The 20,217-nt window shown below is 40.3% G+C and overlaps 1 protein-coding gene across 1 annotated transcript in view; it reads left to right on the top strand.

Annotated features, from left to right (window-relative positions):
- Positions 1 to 994: 994 nt before the first annotated feature.
- The window catches only part of LOC131248795 (serine/threonine-protein phosphatase BSL3), a 72,630-nt gene continuing 53,407 nt past the window's right edge, over positions 995 to 20,217 (top strand). Inside the window, exons 1-7 of the mRNA XM_058249250.1 lie at positions 995 to 1,710; positions 1,959 to 2,019; positions 10,710 to 10,788; positions 10,891 to 10,970; positions 11,069 to 11,163; positions 11,276 to 11,375; positions 18,447 to 18,516. Of these exons, the coding sequence (XP_058105233.1) occupies positions 1,305 to 1,710; positions 1,959 to 2,019; positions 10,710 to 10,788; positions 10,891 to 10,970; positions 11,069 to 11,163; positions 11,276 to 11,375; positions 18,447 to 18,516 (891 nt within the window). The 5' untranslated portion in view covers positions 995 to 1,304. The remainder of the gene's footprint in view (positions 1,711 to 1,958; positions 2,020 to 10,709; positions 10,789 to 10,890; positions 10,971 to 11,068; positions 11,164 to 11,275; positions 11,376 to 18,446; positions 18,517 to 20,217) is intronic.

Here is a 20,217-nt window from a genome sequence, read left to right as displayed (position 1 = left end):
ATACACGACCACCTACATATAAGGTAACAAAATTGAGGAACATATATGGAACGATTTGACCTTCTCATTCATTAGTTCAAAAGTTACTTCTCAAGCTTATAAAGTATAGAGCTCGGAAGTATGGGGCCAACGTTATGGGTAAACATAAAGCTAAACAAATGTATGAGACAGATCAATGATCCGAGCAGCTAGACTCCATGACTATAGATTGCTTGAGGGCCGAAAAATCACTCCAACCTTTAGTGTCGGCTACTTTCTACCTCGACCTCAGTTGTTACTTTGGCCCTCGGGCACCGACCTCGGTCTCAAGGGACGACCTCGACCTCAGAGGTCGGCCTCGACTATATACATCGACGTAGGAGTCGGCCTCGGATACCGACCCGACCTCGAGTACCGACCTCGACCTACCGGCCCCGGCCTCGGGTACCAACCTCGACCTCGGATATCGACCACCATATCGATATATAAATATCCTTACAATAGATAAAGATATGATAATTTTATGAGATCTCCACCGAAAATCATGTCGATCGAGGTAAAGTCGGATATATTCTTGAAGTTAGAGTCCGACTCCAATACAATACCTCCATCATATCCATCAAATCAACTCGGATACGAGATTACTTGAAAAGCCTATAAATACATCCTCCCGCCATGTAACAAGGTATAACAAACATTCCGATTCTACTACGCCTACTGCGAGTCAATAAGTCTGAATTAGCATCAGACGGTCCCCGGCCGACGCCCTTAATACATTCTTCGGTTCACCATTAATTATAGGTACTCAACAGCTGACCGGAGCTGAGGGCAAAGATAGACTAAATTTATGCATCAACAGTGCGTGTGGTTTTCATTAGTTGGTTGATTGACTGAGAATGTAGTAAAAATGCCAGGTGTGGAGTACGCACACCTCTCATCACAGGCGATGGTTGCAACTAGGAAATCTCCTCTTTTATTAACAGCCCCCTCTTTCCCGGTTTAGCCGGTTACCTCATCCCCACCTCATCACCCCTTTTCGGCGATCCTCACCCTGCCGTACGCCGCTCGCCCTCCCCTCCCGGTAACCAAACGACACGAGAGGGAGAGAGAGGGAGGGAGGGAGTCTTTCCTTCTCGTATTTCCTCTATTTTATTTTTCTTCCTATCTGCTAGCTCGGTGGCTTGCTCGCTCGACGTGGAAGAGAGAGAGAATCCGCCATGGTGACGCGGCACCGTAGAAATGCTGCTCCCTCAGAACGGTAGCCGTCTGTCCGTTCCGATCTCGACCGTGGGCCCCACGGCCGCCGCCTCATCACCATCAACGACATGGATTTGGATACGTCCATGGTGCCGGAATCCACCGATCCCGATCAGACACCAAACCAACACGACACCTCTGAGGTCGCCTCCCCCTCGATCTCCGAATCCGATCCGCCCCCTCCGTCCGACCCCTCACCGTCCCCACCTCAACAGCCACAGCAACCTCAGGCTTCCATCGCAGGTCCCCGCCCCGCTCCCACTTACTCTGTTGTCAACGCCATCATCGAGAAGAAAGAGGATGGTCCTGGCTCCCGATGCGGCCACACCCTAACCGCCGTCGCAGCTGTTGGTGAGGAGGGGACACCCGGTTACATTGGCCCTCGCCTCATCCTCTTTGGTGGTGCCACAGCTCTGGAGGGCAATTCGGCCGCTGCGGGCCCCCCATCATCTTCTGCAGGAGGCGCTGGCATCCGTACGTTAATATCCCCATCACTTTCCCAATCTTTTCATCTCAAAGGCCATCTCTCTCTCTCTCTCTCTCTCTCTCTCTCTCTCTCTCTCTTCTTCCCTAACTTTTATCGGAAACTGGAATAATTCAACAATATCTATAATTCATACATAGATTGTTGTCAGCTTTGAATTCAATGAAACATGATAGATGGGAAAACACAGGGCTCCAACATGATAATTCTTTGTTTTCTTGTGTCTTTTGAATTTCAGGACTGGCCGGTGCTACTGCTGATGTCCACTGTTATGACGTGTTGTCGAATAAATGGTCGAGGTAAAGTCACAGATAATGCTTAAATTTGAAAGTATTATCTATCTTTTTCCTTCCTATTGGGTTTCCTTGTTACTGCCTGCTGCTCTTCATCTTGCAACTTTTAAGTCTACATTTGGATGCTCAATTGAAAGAAATTGAAATAACCGTATTGCATAAAGAGGAAATGACTATTGTGGGGCTGGTCCCGTTCCCTTCCTGGTCAGGGCATACCCCCAAGTGACCATTTCAGGCACTTCAACTCCAGCTGAAACACATGAACTTGCCATTGAGGGTTTTGGTCATTGCTGTGAATTAAAACTGTTCTGTCCCAGTTCTATTTGTTTTGGTCATTGCTGTGAATTAAAACTGTTCTGTCCCAATTCTATTTGTTTCCATTATATATATATATATACACACACGGAAACGCTCACCTGCGAACCAGTTCGTACGTACTACGTACGAACTTTTTTGAGAAGCCATCATACGTGATGTGGATCCAAAATCTGAACCGTTCATGTGAAGCAGCACCTCCTGAAACCCCCCGGGCCTAAGTTTTGCTTTGATCTAAAACCTTGATGGGCCATGAAAAATGGAAACATTTTCCTCCCTTGATTTGTATTTCTCTTTGCTATGGCCCACCAGAATATTAGATCGGGGTGAAATTTTGTCACATGAGGTTTTATGGGATTCCGCATCACATGGACCGTTCAGATTAGACACCCATGGCACGTGTGCAAAGGTGCGCATGTGCGTAGGTGCGCAGGGGAGCATGACTCTATATATATATATATATATATATATATTGAAGTGCAGGGAGAGAGTCCTCAATTAACATCATTTAAAAAAATAAAAAAAATCCTCAGTTAACAATGATTGGAGCTGGACTTCAAGCCTCTCTAGTCCTTCAACTACCCCATTTCTGTAAGGGCGTCCACAAAAGAAACTGAGAGAACCTTGTTGTTCCATAGTTTCATTTGCTCATATTGCCAGTCTTTGAGGATAGCCATCCAGAATTGATACTCACCTAATCAAATTAGAGTAGGCTCTAATAATATTGGGTAGCAGTTATACCTTTACATTCACTAATATCGACACACAGAGCCCTCAGTTGAGTTTCATTCCACAGTTGAAAACTTGGGCATCTCTTATGATCCGCTCAATCCCAGCTGAGCTTGGGTTCCATTGAAATGTCATGTAAATTGATCTTCCACATGCTAGTAGGTGGGGGAGCCCAAGCTGCAGGAATGAGTGAGGCTCCTCGAACATCTTCAATAATCTCCAACCGAACATCTTCTGAGGTCGTCAGTATAGACTCAACGAATTCCTTCCACGCTAGAACCCAATGTTACAATACTATCCCGTACTCTTTCTGCCCCTTGTCGGTTGTCCTACACTTCCATTCTTGTTTTTGAAGGCCCTATTGTTCGGTTTGTATTTTATTGAATTCATTTATTGTAATGTCTATTGAATAATATATCGAATCATACCCTAAAGAAAATGGTGCAAACTCAATTGCATTGCAACATCGATTGTTATCATCTCTACTCTCTCTCTCTCTCTCTCTCTCTTTATATATATATATCCATGTGCGCACACACAGAGAAACATAATGAGACAAACATAAGCACACACACATGTAGACAGGGAATGATCTCATTGAGTTAACGATACCATTCAATCAACTCAATGTGGGGCCTATTGTGACAAGTGTCAGACATCACAGATGGGGGAAATGATCCCATAAAGTTGACTATACCATACAGTCAATTTTGTGTGGAGCCCACCATGAAGTGTGTCAAACATCCAAAACATGTTTTAGATGTTTCCTGTCTAGATAGCCCAAAAATTCATGAAATTGAAGCTTAGGTGACCACATCATCAGGAACAATGTAAAATCATGCATAAAATCATGTGGGATATGATGCATAAACCGCTAAATCATGTCGCCCACCTGAGCTTTGGAATGACCTACCTAATTTTTGAGTTCTTCCTTCAACCATGTGGGGCATCTTAATGACATGGTGGACTCCAAGCTTGTCAAAATCGTAGCCCCAAGTCACTAATTCACATGAAATCATACGATTATTGTATCGAATTGTATGATAATTTTGGACTACGTAACTGACGCCCAAAATTTCTTGAGATTTTGATATTCAAAAACCTAAAATAAAGAAATCAAGATATCTTTTCATTTTGTTAACAAAATCAAATGCCGCTTTTTCCAACTGGGTTCCACACTTAGTAAAGGTACAAAGAACAATATTATTAAAGGATTCTTGTATGTTTTTTAAGGTGAATTTCTTGAAAGATAAAAAGCAAAGGATAAAAAGGAATCCTTTGCCATCATGATTAGGGCTGAAATTTGGACAGGTTGGGTCGGTTGGTGCTCAACCCTAGCCCAACCCAAGGTTCCTATACCTCAACCCTAACCCAACCCAACCCAACCCAATCTCGTGTTGGGAATTCTCACCTCAAGCCTATTGGTCAGGTGGATACATGCTAATATTTTCGTTATTACATTAGTCTATTATATTTTCAATACATGTCTTATTTTTTGTACCAATGATGTTATTAATTATATATGTAGTTATTTATCGTAAAGAACTTCATTTTTTCTAAACAAACAAGCTAAAATATGGGACTTCTCCTTTAAAAGTTGTGTTGTGTAGCATGCAATCTATTTGGGAGAGAGAAATCTAGTGTATCTTGTTAGCTTGAGTCATCGGAAATGATGTGGACCAATGAAACCCGATGGCACTGGAATTTCCTGTGCCTTCAACACAGACGATCCGCACTCAATTACAATTATTAAGTAACTTATATATCGATCGGGTTCGGGTTGGGTCGGGCAACCCAAGACCTCAACCTGAGCCCGACCCAAGTTTTATTGGGTTGGTGTTTGTATAGCCCAAGCCCGAGACCGAACTTGATACATTCTACCCGAGCCCAACCAAATGTTGGGTCAGTCACGGGTCGGTCGGGTTGAACCCGCTCGACTTTCAGCCCTAATCATGATATGTATTGCTTTCTTGGTGCATATTGATGGCAAATGGATGATTGATGAGTTTTTAATGTTTTTGATGTTTTTTTCATTTTTTAAGCAAATTAGAAAAATCTTACGATTGCAATTCGATGCGATTTGGCCCCTATTATGATTTTGTGATATGATGATGATTTTGAAAACATTGGTGGGCCCACAGACAGTTTGACAACTTTAGTGGCCTTTACCTCTCCACTGTTTCCTGTGGTGTGGCGCACTTGAGTTATGAATTCTGCTGAGTTTTGTGCTCTAAGGCCTAAAAATGTGGGCATAATTGGAGGACAGGTTGGATTTTTGGTAGACATGATGGTGAGGGTCCACAATGGTCAACACTACCATAACTTATAGTAGTGCCAACATCGTGTGATCATTCCCCATGTAGATCATCATCATCATCGTCATCTAGTTTTATTTCAACTAATTGGGGGTCATTAGTCACGTACACACATGTACGGTAGTGTCAACATTGTGTGATCACTCCCTATATATATATATATATATATATATATATATATATATATATATATATATATATATATATATCATCCAAGTCTTATTCAACCAGTTGGGGTCACTAATCGCCGCACAGACATGTTGACACCACACATACTCAGAGGAAAAATGGCCCCATGGTGTCGATGGTACCATGAGCTATGGCAGTTTCAAATTACGTGGGCCCCACGTGATGCTTGCATAATATCCATTTCCTCCATCGGACGTGTCCTTCTGCGGTGGGCCCTAAGCCTAAAAATCCGGCCAATCCGTGACTCTAGTGGGCCAGCCCACCATTGATTGCGTGTGGGGTCCATAGTGCTACTTATATGTCATCCAATCTAGTCGAGTGGTGCATCTCGTGTGGATGAATGAAATGCTAAAAACCTAGCCATTCACAACTTAGGTGTGTCCCCATGGAATCAAGGGTGGGCATCCCCCTGCCCACCCCCACAACTGTTTCCCTGTGTTGTGACCCACCTTAGTCATGGATTGGCCTGATTTGTGGTCCCCAGGCCCAACATAACAAGCGTGTTGAATGGACAAAGTGGATTTCATACCAACATCACAATGGCGTCAACAAAACTCGAAGCTACCATAGCTTAAAGTAGTGTTGAAACTACTGTTTTTTTTTTTTTTTTTTTTGGGGAAAGATGACTAGATTCCATTAAAACAAAGAACCAAAATAGCTTAATATAGCGTAAGAGGTGCTCTACTTATCACCAACTTGAATAAAAGGAATTGAACACAAAAACGTGAAAAACAGAAACAGGCCTTGCTACTGACATAAAACATCAGCTGGTATCACCAAAATCTCCATCTCAATCCTTCATCAGGCCAAAAAATGAGCAGCCGTTGAAATTGGCCTCACTAGGGCCCAATTAATAATCGTTTTGATATGTTTCTTTTGAAAATTATATTAGGAACCAAGGTGTTCCGTAACGGTAACGGTAGCCATAACGGCCACCACCGTTACCTTTACGATACGGGGTATAACGGCTGTTACGGCCCCATAACGGTCATTACGGTCTCTCTTATTTATTTATTGAAAACCCCCCCGAAAAACTTGTATATGCCTCATAATGTTGATTAAAAAGCATGAAAAACCTGTATCTGTCCCGTAATAGACCATTACGGGGCTATTATGGCCTTTATAGGGGACGTAACGTGCCGTTAACGGCAATTACAAGTTATTTTTTCCCATAACGGCTGTTACGGCCGTTACGACCCCATTACGTAGCGTGTTGTGTAGTGTTCAATCCTCTATAACATGTTGCGTAAATAGCATAGCGTGAGCTACAAGATACTTCTATTTTTTAATTTAAAAATGGAAAAAACATGATAAATAGTAAGAAAAAAAGCAAAAAGCATAAAAATGTGTAAAAGATGATTCATTTTTCAAGTATAAGCATGTTCAAAAAAGTTATTAATTATCACTTATCAAAAGCCAATCTAGATATATAAAGTTATAAACCAAATCAAATAATTATCACATCAATAACTTTCTAAGCAGACCACTTTAATTAATAGTCTAATCAAAACTACAAGTCACAACTCACATGTATAAAAAAGAAATAAAAATCCCATAGGTTAAGAGTATTAAGTTGAATACAAATGTCATCAATATGAAGAGGGGTTTTAAAAAACCCTCTTTCAAAAGCTTTTTCTTTTAAGTTTAGTGATGCAAGACCAATGCATGAAATCAAATAAGGTGTGAGATCAATCAATAAAATTAAATTAATTAATAAAAATCACAAATCTTGCTAAAATCATCACAAATATCAAGATTCTAAGAGGAAAGCATGCATAGTTTAAGCCTAAGTTGTCAAACATCGTCCTACATGATCATTAAACATGGAAAACTAGGATCTAATGGATGTAGAGACATCCAAGTAGTATAGGGTTACGTCTATTGTAAAGGGAAAGGTTAATACTACCTAGGGTTTACTAGATTTGGGTGTGGGTGAAGCTAGGGTTAGGGAAGTTTGGGGAAAAGGGTGAAATTAAGGCTAAATTGGGGAATTGGATGAAGGGATTAAATGATTTAGGTATTATGAGATGGGTATTGGGGTTTTTGGATATAGGGAAATTAGGGAGTTTAGGTTAATTGAAGTATTTGGAGATACAGGGTTCAGGAATTTGGGGAAATTGGGAGATTTGGGGGTTTAGGGTTAGGGTTTTGGACAAGGGATGACATGGTTTTGAGGGAATGATCAAAAGATGCAAAGGGGAAGAAAAGGTGGGCTGTATGGACCAGTCGTGGGGATCGCACGTGTGTGGCCCAGACGGTTAGGGTTTGGCCCACGGTAAAAGGGTTTGATAGGAAAGGGTAATGGGAAGAAGGGAAGATGTTTGGAAAAGTTTTGAATGGCTTGGGATGAAGAGAAGATGAGATTTCTACAAAATACTTCGAAGGAAGAAGAACGAATCAATGGTTGATAATTGGAAGCCTCGTACTCCCGCAATTGAAGATGGGCATTGCATCAATCTTCGTTTCAAATCGCATTGAATAAGTCTTCACATCGCATGAAGAAGAAGAAACATAGGAGCTTTGTTGTTTCTTTAGAAATCTACCATTAGACAGCCCCCCACCCCCCATAGTCTTAAGAGCTTTAAGAAAAATTACAAAATAGTCCATGCTTTGTCTTTTAATCAAAATAACCCTAATATAAGAAAAAACATATAAAACTACTCATAAAGTGTTCAAAAGCATAAATCAAACATAAAACTAGATCCTAAAATATGTCCTATGATGAAAAATGGTCCACGATCAACTTTCTGATCATGTGCTCCATGCGATGCGACGGTCTAGATCACTCCTTAAAGCAACCCACGTGCATCTTCTCAGTGTGGGGTCTTCCAGATGCTCGTTCATGCACTATGGGATCTTCAACACAGATACTCGCCTAGCCATAGAGAGATTGGAACCCACCTCCTCAGATATGTGTGCAAAGGCATACGTAATGATGTCCTTATTATTTAGTTTTAAAGGTTGTTTAATGTGTGAGTTTCACACCAACTTTAACAAAGGATTACCACCATTTTAAGTAAAAGTAAAACAAAGAAAGGTTTGATTTTAACTTTACATTTTAAAATTTTCATGATGTGAGTTTTAAACCATTTTTAACAAAGCTAAAAAATAAATAAAATTGTACCGTGCGCTACAAATGCCACACGCTACGTAGTTGTAGCGTATGTATGACCCCCATAGTGTACGCTACTGGGGATTTAGATTATTTATCTACACGACGTAGCGCTATGGCTATGCTAAGTAGCGTACGCTAATGCTACGCTACAAGTGCTATTAGAAACACTACACACAGATTACTGTTGTGTTGACCTATATGGGCCTCATGATGTAGGACAGCCTAATCCAACCTTAAATGAATGTGGTATTTGAAAGGGGCAGATTTATGCAATCTTTAAAAGCAAATAAAAAAATTCAGCCTTATACATCATAAACATAAGAAAGAAATAAGGTTAATGTAGCAATGATTATGGCCATCCATTACAAACACAAAGTATGGAATCTTAAAATCTGAATTTAGTAGGATCCGGCGAAAGATAGAACTTTCGTCTTGCAATGGGTTGTCTAACGATCCAAGTGGATTTTCTAATCCAGAAAATATGAATTTTCTGGATTAGGAAATCTGAAAAATTCAGAAAAAAATTCGTAATTCTTCAAATTTAGGCTTTGGGTGATGGGTCTTGAAGAATGTTAAAATATGTAAATGTAGGGATGAAAATCTTTTAAGATCTAATGATTTAGATAAAAAGAAACAGGATCGGCTTCTAGATCTAAAGATTTTAGGAAAAAAAGAAGAGAATATGGTTAAAGAAAAGAATACCTTGCGAAAAGAAAGAAGGAGAGAGAAGTAGAGGATGATAAATCACTTCCCTGGGGCCTCACGCCCTCTTCTAATAACTGGAAGTCGAAGACGAAATCATTAGAAGCAAAAGCTCTCTTTTTTTTTCTTCAAACATAACATAACATTCTTTAGGTTTATGGTAAAACACCCATATAAATTCGTAATTATATGAAATTATCAAAATACCCCTACTAAAAAAGTTAAAAAAAAGAAATTCGCACAAAAAATTGTGCGCAAACTGTCTCAAAACTTAAATAGCTCAATTTTTCATAAACTAAATTCAAATTCAAGATGCCCAATGGGCCCCGATGATAACGCCGTGAGGGTGGCGGAATGAAGGTGGGCCGTAATGATCCAACGGTCCCGATCACACCATCCTCGTGATCCAATGGTTCAAATGTCTCCTTTAAGCAACTTACACATGTCACGAACACATGTGTAAGGTCTTCAACCTCTAGAGACCCGACCCGTACCCGTTATCTAACCACATTGACACGGGTTACATACTTTGAATGGCCTGGTGTTTGCATCACCCCACCACCATAAATGTGTGTTAGATCCACCCGTTCACTAGGTCACCCATTGATGTTAGGCCATGGCGTAAAGCATCTGCATGATAAGGAACTCAGGTGGGCCACATCACATGGAAGCTGGGAGGGGAAACCTAACTAATAAAACCTAGTAGATTGTTTGTGGGGCACACTGTTGCATAAATGCCATCCAACTGGCGATCTGGTGTTCGGCGTGTGCCCCACAAGGATGAAGGAACACACCAATAATCAAGCCATTCAATGACTCAAGTGGCCACACCACGTGATTCTAAAGGTTTTAGGCATGATTTCACATTGTTCTGTTTGGTGTAGTCCACCTAAGTCTTTTGGATCGACCTGATTTTTTTGAACCCTGTTCAAATCTTTTTTTTTAAATTTTTTTTTATTTTTTATTTTAAAATTCCCAAAAAAGGACTATTTCTATTCTAAAATGACTTTCTAAGCTTCCTCTATGTTTTTAATGAAAAAAGAAGAAAATAAAATTTAAAAGAAAAATCAAATTTGGGCCTTTATGGTTGTATTAGTGCCGATACAGACAGTATTGGTGGATACGGCCTGATACAGGACATTTTTTTTCTCTCCCCAGGCTGTTTCAACACATATCATGTTCCGTATCGAGCCAATATGGAAACGAAATGGCTGTATCGGCCAATATGATACAGATATTACAGACCATGGTTGTGAACATGTTGATTGCTGGTTTTCCTTCGCATGTGTGCTCTAGTGCTGTGATAATGCTGACAATGTGCTTCTCTGCAGGCTGACACCACTTGGAGAACAACCCTCACCCAGGGCCGCACATGTGGCAACTGCTGTGGGTACCATGGTGGTTATTCAGGTAAAATTGGAGCTAATATGCCCACGCTTTTTGGTTCGCCAATGATGCTTTCTGACAGAGGTAGTCCATCCAAGCTATATCACATTCCTTGATGTGACTCAGGGTGGAATTGGTCCTGCTGGTTTGTCTGCTGAAGATCTTCATGTTCTTGACCTAACACAGCAACGACCACGATGGCACAGGTAGTGGTAATATCTAACAGAGCTGCTTGTGTTCTTTTTTACTTCTCCTTTTATATGGTTGTGGTTTTTATTAAATAATACAAATTTCATTCATGTAGGGTAGTTGTCCAAGGCCCTGGTCCAGGACCACGATATGGGCATGTGATGGCACTTGTAGGACAAAGGTTTCTTTTGGCAATTGGTGGAAATGATGGTAAATACCCTCTTGCTTATGCTGCTGCGTGCATATCAATTGGATGCTGCATTGTTTTTGTTTAAAGTACTTTCTACAAGGATTAGGACAGTGACTTTTTTGATGTTTCCAGGAAAGCGGCCTTTGGCTGATGTTTGGGCCTTGGACACTGCTGCCAAGCCTTATGAATGGAGGAAGTTGGAGCCAGAAGGGGAAGGCCCACCTCCATGCATGTGAGTGCCCTTGGATTTTCTTTCCCATTTCATCCACAATTTAAATGCGCTGTTCTTCTAGTTTATCTTGTGGAACTTGTATTTGTAGTCCATGCATTTTTAGCACTATTTCCTTATCTCAGTTAGACCCTGTAGTTGTGCCTCCATAATGTTGTGCAGTTAAGGAAAAACATATTCATGGGACGGGTGTTGCCAAGACGAGGAAGGATAGAACTAGAATTGAATGCATTCGAGGGAACTTAGGAATAGCACCAATAGGTAATAAGATGAGGAAAAGCAGACTAGATGGTTTGTTCATGTGCAACGGAGATCAAGGGTTGCGCCAATTAGGAGTGGGTGGGTACAAGTTGAAGGCTCTAAAAGGGCAAGGGGAAAGCCCAAAAGGATACGGGTGGAGGTAGTACGAAAAAAACTTGATTACCTATGGTCTAACTGAAGTTGTGGCCCTTGATTGAGTGGAATGACGGAACATGATTCAAGCAGTCGATCCCAGTTAATTGGGATAAGGATTAGTTGATGACGATGAGTTATTCCTCCATAATGTTGACTGCTTGTTCTACTATTGCCTTCATGTGTTATTTTAAATGACTAGGGTGGCATCGCATGTGCATAAGCATGTGCCAAGAGTAGTTGCATGGAGCCAAAGAAGTTTTGGACCAGGCTGTTTCCCTTATGATTGGGTTGAATGGCATATAAACATCACAATGAGTGCTAGGACGGTTTCATTGATGGGCATTTCCATCCCCACTGTTTTCTGTGGTGTGGCCCACTTGAGCTTTGGATCTGCCTCATTTTCTAGCTCATCATTTCTTAATGTAAACTGCTAAAACTAATGGATGGAGTAATATCACACGGACATTGTGGTGGAGCCCACAAAGCTTTTGTTTACATTGGCTCCCTGTAGTACGGGTCACATGGGTTGTAAGAAATTTGCGTCGGAGATTGAGAGCACAATAAGTGGCATGCGTCTGGATGAGTGAGAAAGATTGTAGAGATTTCAGCCCCACACGCACTTATACTTGCAGCACACATACCATTTGACAACTGTGGGGAACATCTGAGTGGTAAAAGTATCTGATTTTCAAGCAAAAAGATCTAAACACTTCCAAACTAGATAGGAAGCTTAGTTATTGTACACATGCTCCACATTCACACATGCCCCTTTGTGTGATGGGCAGGACCCCACACGCCCATGGAATAAGCAAAACTTCACGCCAGTAGAGCATGAAGTTGTTATGGCACGTGTGAGGTATCAAGGCCTTGTATCGAGTGGAGCTATCTGTGAATAAGTCCTCTCCCTCATGTGCTTCTCATATAGGCTGTTGGTGATTTTATCTTTAACTTCTCATCTAATAAGTATGGCACAGCTCATGCTTGGAACCATATGATTTAACATTCTTCGGATGATCGTAGTTAGTTCCACCTAATGATTGGACATGATCACACATTCAAGTGCCATGTTGATGGAGTGGATGTCACAAAGACATCTTGATGGGTTGCAGTTTTTTTTTCTTCGTGGCTTGCTGTAACAGTTTCTGTAGGAAAATTGCCTCCCAACAATGCTACACATGCATCAAAAGAGGTCAAGTGTCATATGGCAAGGGAGTGGGCACTTGCAAGTCATCATGCTGGCTCTACGACTGCCATTATTGTAAGGAAAACACATGGGGTACCTTGTGTGTTTTTTTTTTTTTTTCTCTGTGGCTCGCTGTAACAGTTTCTGTAGGAAAATTGCCTCCCAACAATGCTACACATGCATCAAAAGAGGCCAAGTGTCATATGGCAAGGGAGTGGGCACTTGCAAGTCATCATGCTGGCTTTACAACTGCCATTATTATAAGGAAAACACATGGGGTACCTTGCACTATGTGCCTGCTAGGTTGACTTTCACTAACGTGGGAGAAATGACTTAACGTGCATGAAATCCATGCAATCCATCACATACACCCCTCTTGTTAGTACTTGATCCCAAAAATCAAGATGATTTAACACTTAGGTGCCCCATCCCAAAAAAATTATACCTAAAACCTCTAAATTCACATGGCATGGGCCACTTGAGTTTTATAATACTGTGATTTTTGGGGGAGTCTTTCATCCAATGAGACTTGTATGATGAATGAATTGGATGGCATATAAACACCATGGTGGGTCCTACACAAAATTAATTGTAGACGTTCCATCCAACTGTTTCCTATGATGTGGCCAATTAGAGTTTCATGATTTTTGGGTTCAATGGTTAAAATGAGGCAGCACACCTGATGGGGTGGATCTTATGAAAGTTCCACCCATGTGGCTCTTGGTTTGCAAAAATAAGGCTGGTAGGTACCTAGCCCCAATTACCTTAGCGCGGCTCTTATTAGTTATTATGAGCAAAACTCTCTTGTTAGTTAGCATTATAGTAGTGTAGTGGTGTTGTGTCCTTACTCTTGGTCCGGTGGTAGACTCTCAGGAGTTTCAACGCCTGGTCAAGGGTTCGAGTACCCATAGGTGGTGAAATTCCACTACGGTGTGAGTGTGTGGTGGTGTTGTGTGCATGTGTATTTAAAAAATAATAATTTAGCATTATATTATGAATGGTGGTGACTCATCCTCGTCACACGTGGCATTAATGTGTTGTTGTTGTGACCATCGGAATTATGTGGGTCCCACAGTTGATGAAACATATATTTAAAATCATACTGATTAAGTAATCTTATAAATGCAATTAACAGATATCAAATGGATATTCAAAAGTAAAATGGTGAGTGGTCCAAATTTGGAAAAAAAAATCAGATGGTTAATATCATCTTCACAGTGCAATTTTCCGGTTACGCTCTATCCATAGTTGAGTCATCCATTTGAATGGATTGGATTGCTGTACAACTATACATGTGTACTATTGAAGAGTCATCACCGTTTTTTAAACTGTGCATAACTAACATAAGCTGGAACAAGTGTAGAGGGTATAGCCATATAGGCCATGTACACGGCCAAGCAGCATGCACAAGATATGAAACCTTAACCGTCATCCAGTAGGTCCCACGGTGCAAGACAGGAAAATCAAGACATTCCTCTCATCAAGTGGTTCACAAATTTTGAAAGAAATGGATGGCAGAGAATTTCCTAGTCAAATTTCTTCATGTCATTTGTTAGTTTCCAAGGGGCTTGTTTGAATTTGTGAGAAACATGAGAAAGGAAATACTGTTTCTTGGGAAACCTTACTTATGGGAAACTGGGGGGAGTGAAACATTGTTTTCCTTATTTGTTTTTTGACAAGATTTTCATATAAATTTGGGACCCGTTTCAAAATTTGTTGCTTGGAACAACAAGATTTTCCTATGAAATTGGTACATATTTCAAAATTTGTTGTTTGGAACAACAAGATTTTCCAATAAATTTGGGACCTATTTCAAATTTGTTGTTTGGAAAAACAGAAATTTCATAGTGCTTATTGGCATGTGCTAGCAGATGTGGCACATGTAGGACGCTTTAAGATGGACAATTGCACGTGGCATACTGCATATGTGAGGTGCTAGAAGCTGCATAGTGGCACATGTGGCACAAGAGACACATTGGCACATTTGACTCATGTGGGCACTTGAAGCTAGAGCCTAGATGGTAGCACTCACGCAAATTAGCACTTAGGCACATGTGGCATACGTGGAGCAATTGAAAATAGACGATGACACTTGTGAGGCTTAAGAAAGGATGGATGGTGGCACATGTGGTACATTAGTTCATGTGGGTCACAAGAGAAGATGGATGGTGGCACATGTGCCACATGTGGGATGCTTTGCACATTAATGGTGTGGGATGCTTTGCACATTAATGGTGTGGGATGCTTTGAACATGCGTGGCATAGGAAGAGATGGATCGTGGCGCATGTGGCACATTGGTACATATGGCATGGTGGCACGTGTGGCATAACCAAAGATGGATGATAACTCATGTGACACATTGGCACTTAGGCACATAAAGGTGCTTAAAGATGGGCAACGTCGCATTTTGATTTAGTTCTTGAAAAACCCTTTTTCCTTCCATTGTGGGAAAATGCCTTTCTTAAGGTGGAGGTAGGAAAATAAATTTATTGATATTTCAACAAAATAAGAAAGGTGGAAAAGGTGTTTCCCCCAAATTCCCACAAAGGAAGGCTTCAGAAACAACAGAAAATTAGTTTAATGGAAAATGGTGTTTCCTTTCCTTCACTTTATATGAATCCAGATAGGCCCTAGGTTTATCGGCCAAGGCATTGTTAAAGTTCGGGCCATCCAATGGAGGACATCAAGGGGATTTTACCCTAAAGTTGCACAATGCTCTTTTAATGTAGTGTAGGTTATAAGTGCTACTAATCTACCAATTGCAAATGGAGGCTACTAAACACATACTGCCCTAATTTTCTTTCACATGTGAGGTTGCTGGGTTTTAGGTAGGGCTGGGCATTGAGTCGAGTTGGACCGAGTTGGGGCTGACTCGACTCGATCCGATTTTGAAATAGGCCTGACCCGAACTCGATCTGACTCGATACCGATTCCAGCATGCCTGACTCGATCCTAGTTCGGTTTGGCTTGGACTGATCTGGACCGAGTCTGATCCGGTCAGAAGTACCGAGTTGGGTTGAGTTGGCACTGAGTCAGATTGAGAGATGAGGGAGGGAGGGAGGGAGGGAGTGGAGAGGAGGAGGAGGAGGGTGATGGTGGTGGGTGGTTGCCAGGCTTGGAGGAGGAAGAGGAGGAGGTGGTTGCCGGGCTTGGAAGAGAAAGAGGAGGAGGATGAGGGAGGGAGGGAGTGGAGATGAGAGAGAGGAGGAGGGTGATGGTGGTGGGTGGTTGCCGGGCTTGGAAGAGGAGGATGATGAGGGAGGGAGAGAGAGAGGTTGGGATCGGGTTGGGGTAGGGTTAGAGAGTCGGGTCGAGTCGAATTTCGGATCGAGTCGAGTCTAACCGGATCAAGTTACTGGGGAACTCGAACTCGACTCGGTTTGTGTTTGGATTGGGCGAAGCTTTCTCGGTTCGGACCGACTCACCCATTCAGTTCGGGTTGAGTCGGATCGGACCGAGTCGGACGAGTCGAGTTAGCCGGATCGGGTCGTCCCGTGCCCACCTCTAGTTTTAGGGGATGAATGCGTGCGTAACAAACACATTATAATTTGTTCTAATGGGGCCGTCTAGTTGATGTTATCTCTCGTACCTCTAAGAAATGCGCTTTTGTGGGTCTTATTAAATTGAAGAGCTGTTTAGCTGTGCTATTTTTGTCCAACTTATATTGATGGGGGCTGACTCAAATGGTGGAGGGAGGTGCATTCAGTCCATTTTGTTCTTAGTGAAATATCAGGGATGGGGGCTGACTCCATGTACATTCAGTCCATTTTGTTCTTAGTGAAATATCATGGATGTGGATATGAGGGAGTGAAATTTCAAATATTTTTATGAGTTATGACACGTGAGGGCCTATAGTTTTTCTTTTGTAACATCTCTTTTGGCTCGAGTCGTGGAGCCTAGCCCCTTATCTAGTTATTTCGATTTGGTTGTTGATAAATCAAAACTACCAATAAAAAAGAAAAAGAAAAGAAAAAATGTACAGCTTCTAATTCCTTAAGTTTGGATGGTGCTCTTGATAAATCCCTAACTTCAATCATGTTATTAAGGCTCATATTCCTAACCAACAGCATGTCATTGTGGAGCGGAAGAGGTTGTGAATGACCTCTTGATTCACTGTCATCTGTCTAATCTAATTTGGTTGTATTTCCTAAAGCTTTATGAGCTGGACTGGTTATGCTGAGCTTGGTTCCCAAGTTCTAGAAGCTTGGCGGGTTGGTCTTTATCTGACATTGTTAGAATTTTGTGGGCCATCTCAGACCATGCCATCTTTTGGGATATTGGGTTGCCCCATGATTAGACTATTTTATCTTGAGCAATGTAATTCTAATGAAGTTTTCAATTGGGATCAACGAGCCACAAGGGCTGACTTAACTAGGAGTTAAGGTTCATTTTTAATATTGTTCCAAAAAAAAGAAATCTTGAATATTACTCTTTCCCTTAATTCGAAAGCATGCATTAATTTTTTTTTTTTTCACACCAATACACACTTAAAAATAATTAAAAAAAATCACAAAAAAAATGCACGTAATAGGTTTCCTTTGTATAGGGTCCTAATCGATGCATTGTCTGACTAAAGTAATGCAACTATATTCAAAGTCAATTCATAAAATTTATAAATGTAGGAATATGTGTATGGAAACACAAGTATTACATTCAAAACCAAAAGAAGCAGAAAACTAGAAATATCACTGTGGATCTTGAATTCTTTTTCTAACATTTTTTAATTTAAAAAATATTTTTTTCCAAAAAATTTCCAAATTGCCAAGAATGTGTAAATTAGGTTATATACATGTTCGATTTTGTGTTTGGATACTAAGATTGCAACCAATTTGGGAAAAATTGGGGAAATTTCAATTTCTTTTTTTCTAATTTTCTGTAACTCGGCCCATCTCCCCCCAAATCTCGAAATCGAAGCTCCAAATCCTAAATTTTCATGCACAACATGAAGAATCATGGATTTCTTTCCATCTGATACTATTTGCAACATATAAAAACGATTCAAAATAAATAATACGCACATTTTAGAATCCGGCCCCATGAAACTTCCGATCGTTATTTCAGAGAAATTTCAGAGATTTTTTTTTTTTTTTTTTTTCCCGAGATACTAGAGTGGACTGGTCAAAATCACCTTACAATGTATTAGGATTTTCTAGATAAAACAACGTTGGTTTCCTTTTATCCCTTTTGATATTGCACGATACATTAAGAATTTATAAGGGGGACTGTGGATATATTGCATGATATCGCGATATCGTGCGATATATTCCACGATTCCATGAAAAATGCATATTAAAGTTGGGTTTCGTTTCGCCAACTAACACAACAAATATATTGTGGTATATCGGTGATATTGCAAGATATTGAAAGCACTGCATTTTCCCTTTTTAACTTTGTGATGGTGTGATTGGAATATGTGAATAATTCAGAAGATCCTTTTGAGGATTAAAGTTGTTTATTTCATCATGAACCCACTTCCAACTTGGTATTTTTGTAGGTATGCGACTGCAAGTGCACGCTCCGATGGCCTTCTTCTACTTTGTGGAGGGAGGGATGCAAACAGTGTGGTGAGTTAACATTGTTTCATTTGAAGTTTGTTTAGTATAAGTGGCTATCAAATGTAAGTATTTCACTAGTGGCTTTAAGCGTGATTTGTCATTTATAAAAGATGGTAGTTGATTTGTCACTTGTGCTATTATTTATGTTTCTTGGTCCCTTAATATTCACCTGCTTTACATTGATAGTTATAACACGGTATAGTATGAAAATTTGTCCAAGTTGTGGCTAATGTGGAATGGGTCAGTTTTGCGTGGCTTCTAAAGAAACCATGTATGCCACATGGGAGTGCAGGAACCTTGATGTTGTCATTTGCATAATTTCTGCATCAACATCCTGAAACAACAGATTAATATTCGAAGTAAGGAGAGAGGTCGAGAGAAGAGACTAAGAAGTGATCTTCATTCATTGCGTTGGTTGACCAACCCCATATGACATAATGGCATTTGAAACAATGAAAAATTTCCTTCATAAGTAGAGCATACAAATAAGAACATCTTTAGTGACTTGATTGTCCTTCATCTACATAAACGCGTGTTTAAACGTAGGGTTATGATGATTTTGAAAGAAAATTGAGTTATTGAAGATGGTCTTCTTTGTGTAGTAGAATAATGGAAGTTTATTTTGGTAGCAGATCAATGGGCAATTATCTTATTTTGTGCATGCATTCTTGTGGGTGGATGTTACTGGTTTGTGCGGTAATTCTGCAATGTGGTATGCTGATCTTCTCAGCTGCAATTATCTTTCTTTGTTTTGAAAACTAGTTGCATTACCATGTTATTATCCATTACCACGTCTGCAACTCACATTAAGGCTGCAACTTTTGTGGGTTCAAGATCTATGAACCTTGATACGGACATGGACATGAATATGTCATTATCCATCACCACGGCTGCAACCCCCCCCCCCCCCCACAAAAAAAAAAAACTAAAAAAAAGAAAAGAAAAAAAGAAGCAAACCTTGATACGAATATCAGCATAAGGCTTAGATGATGAGGTGCGAATTCCTTTGGAAGGGCTCTAGTGGAGGGAAGAGGTTCCATCTTCTTAGATGGGATCAAGGTGTCCTGTATTGGTATCGGTTGGCGTAACGGTGCCCTCCGAAACCGATACGGATACAGGGGCATAACGGCCCGTAACGGCGCAATTTTTTTTTTTTTTTTGGCCAAAAAAATATGAAAAAATATGGATTAAATTCGGAATATTCTAAGCATTCTAAATATGCATTCATTTATAAATTGGAACATGTTTATGGTGGTGTAACGGTCCACTCTTTGGTGAGAAGTTGTATCGGACTGTCTGATTAATTTTTTAACCAGGTAACTTGAATTTGACTACAAAATTCATATATTTAATTTTTTAAATATGTAATTTATATACTTAACAACTTGATATCATTTCTCCCAATAGTTCTTTAAAAAAAATGAAATTAAATTCAGGTAGATGGCGTTGCCAATTTGGGGCTGACTTGGAGGACCAATCTATTCTCCAAATTAGCCTCAAAGTCATGCCATTTATTGTCATTATCCCACTTATAAATTGGTGGACATTTATTGGATAGTGAATCATAAAAAAAAATAAAAATCAAAAGGCCCTATTTTAAAAAATAAAACTTCACAAATTAACAATTAAAACTATTCAAATAATTTGATTTTGGCATTGTGAGTTAGCAATTGCAGTCCATAATTTAATTGTCAAATTTTAAGTTAATAT

Source organism: Magnolia sinica, chromosome 6, assembly GCF_029962835.1.
Source record: "Magnolia sinica isolate HGM2019 chromosome 6, MsV1, whole genome shotgun sequence".
NCBI lineage: Eukaryota > Viridiplantae > Streptophyta > Magnoliopsida > Magnoliales > Magnoliaceae > Magnolia > Magnolia sinica.
The sequence above is the reverse complement of the archived record's forward strand: the minus strand, read 5'-3'. Positions and strand labels throughout refer to the sequence as shown.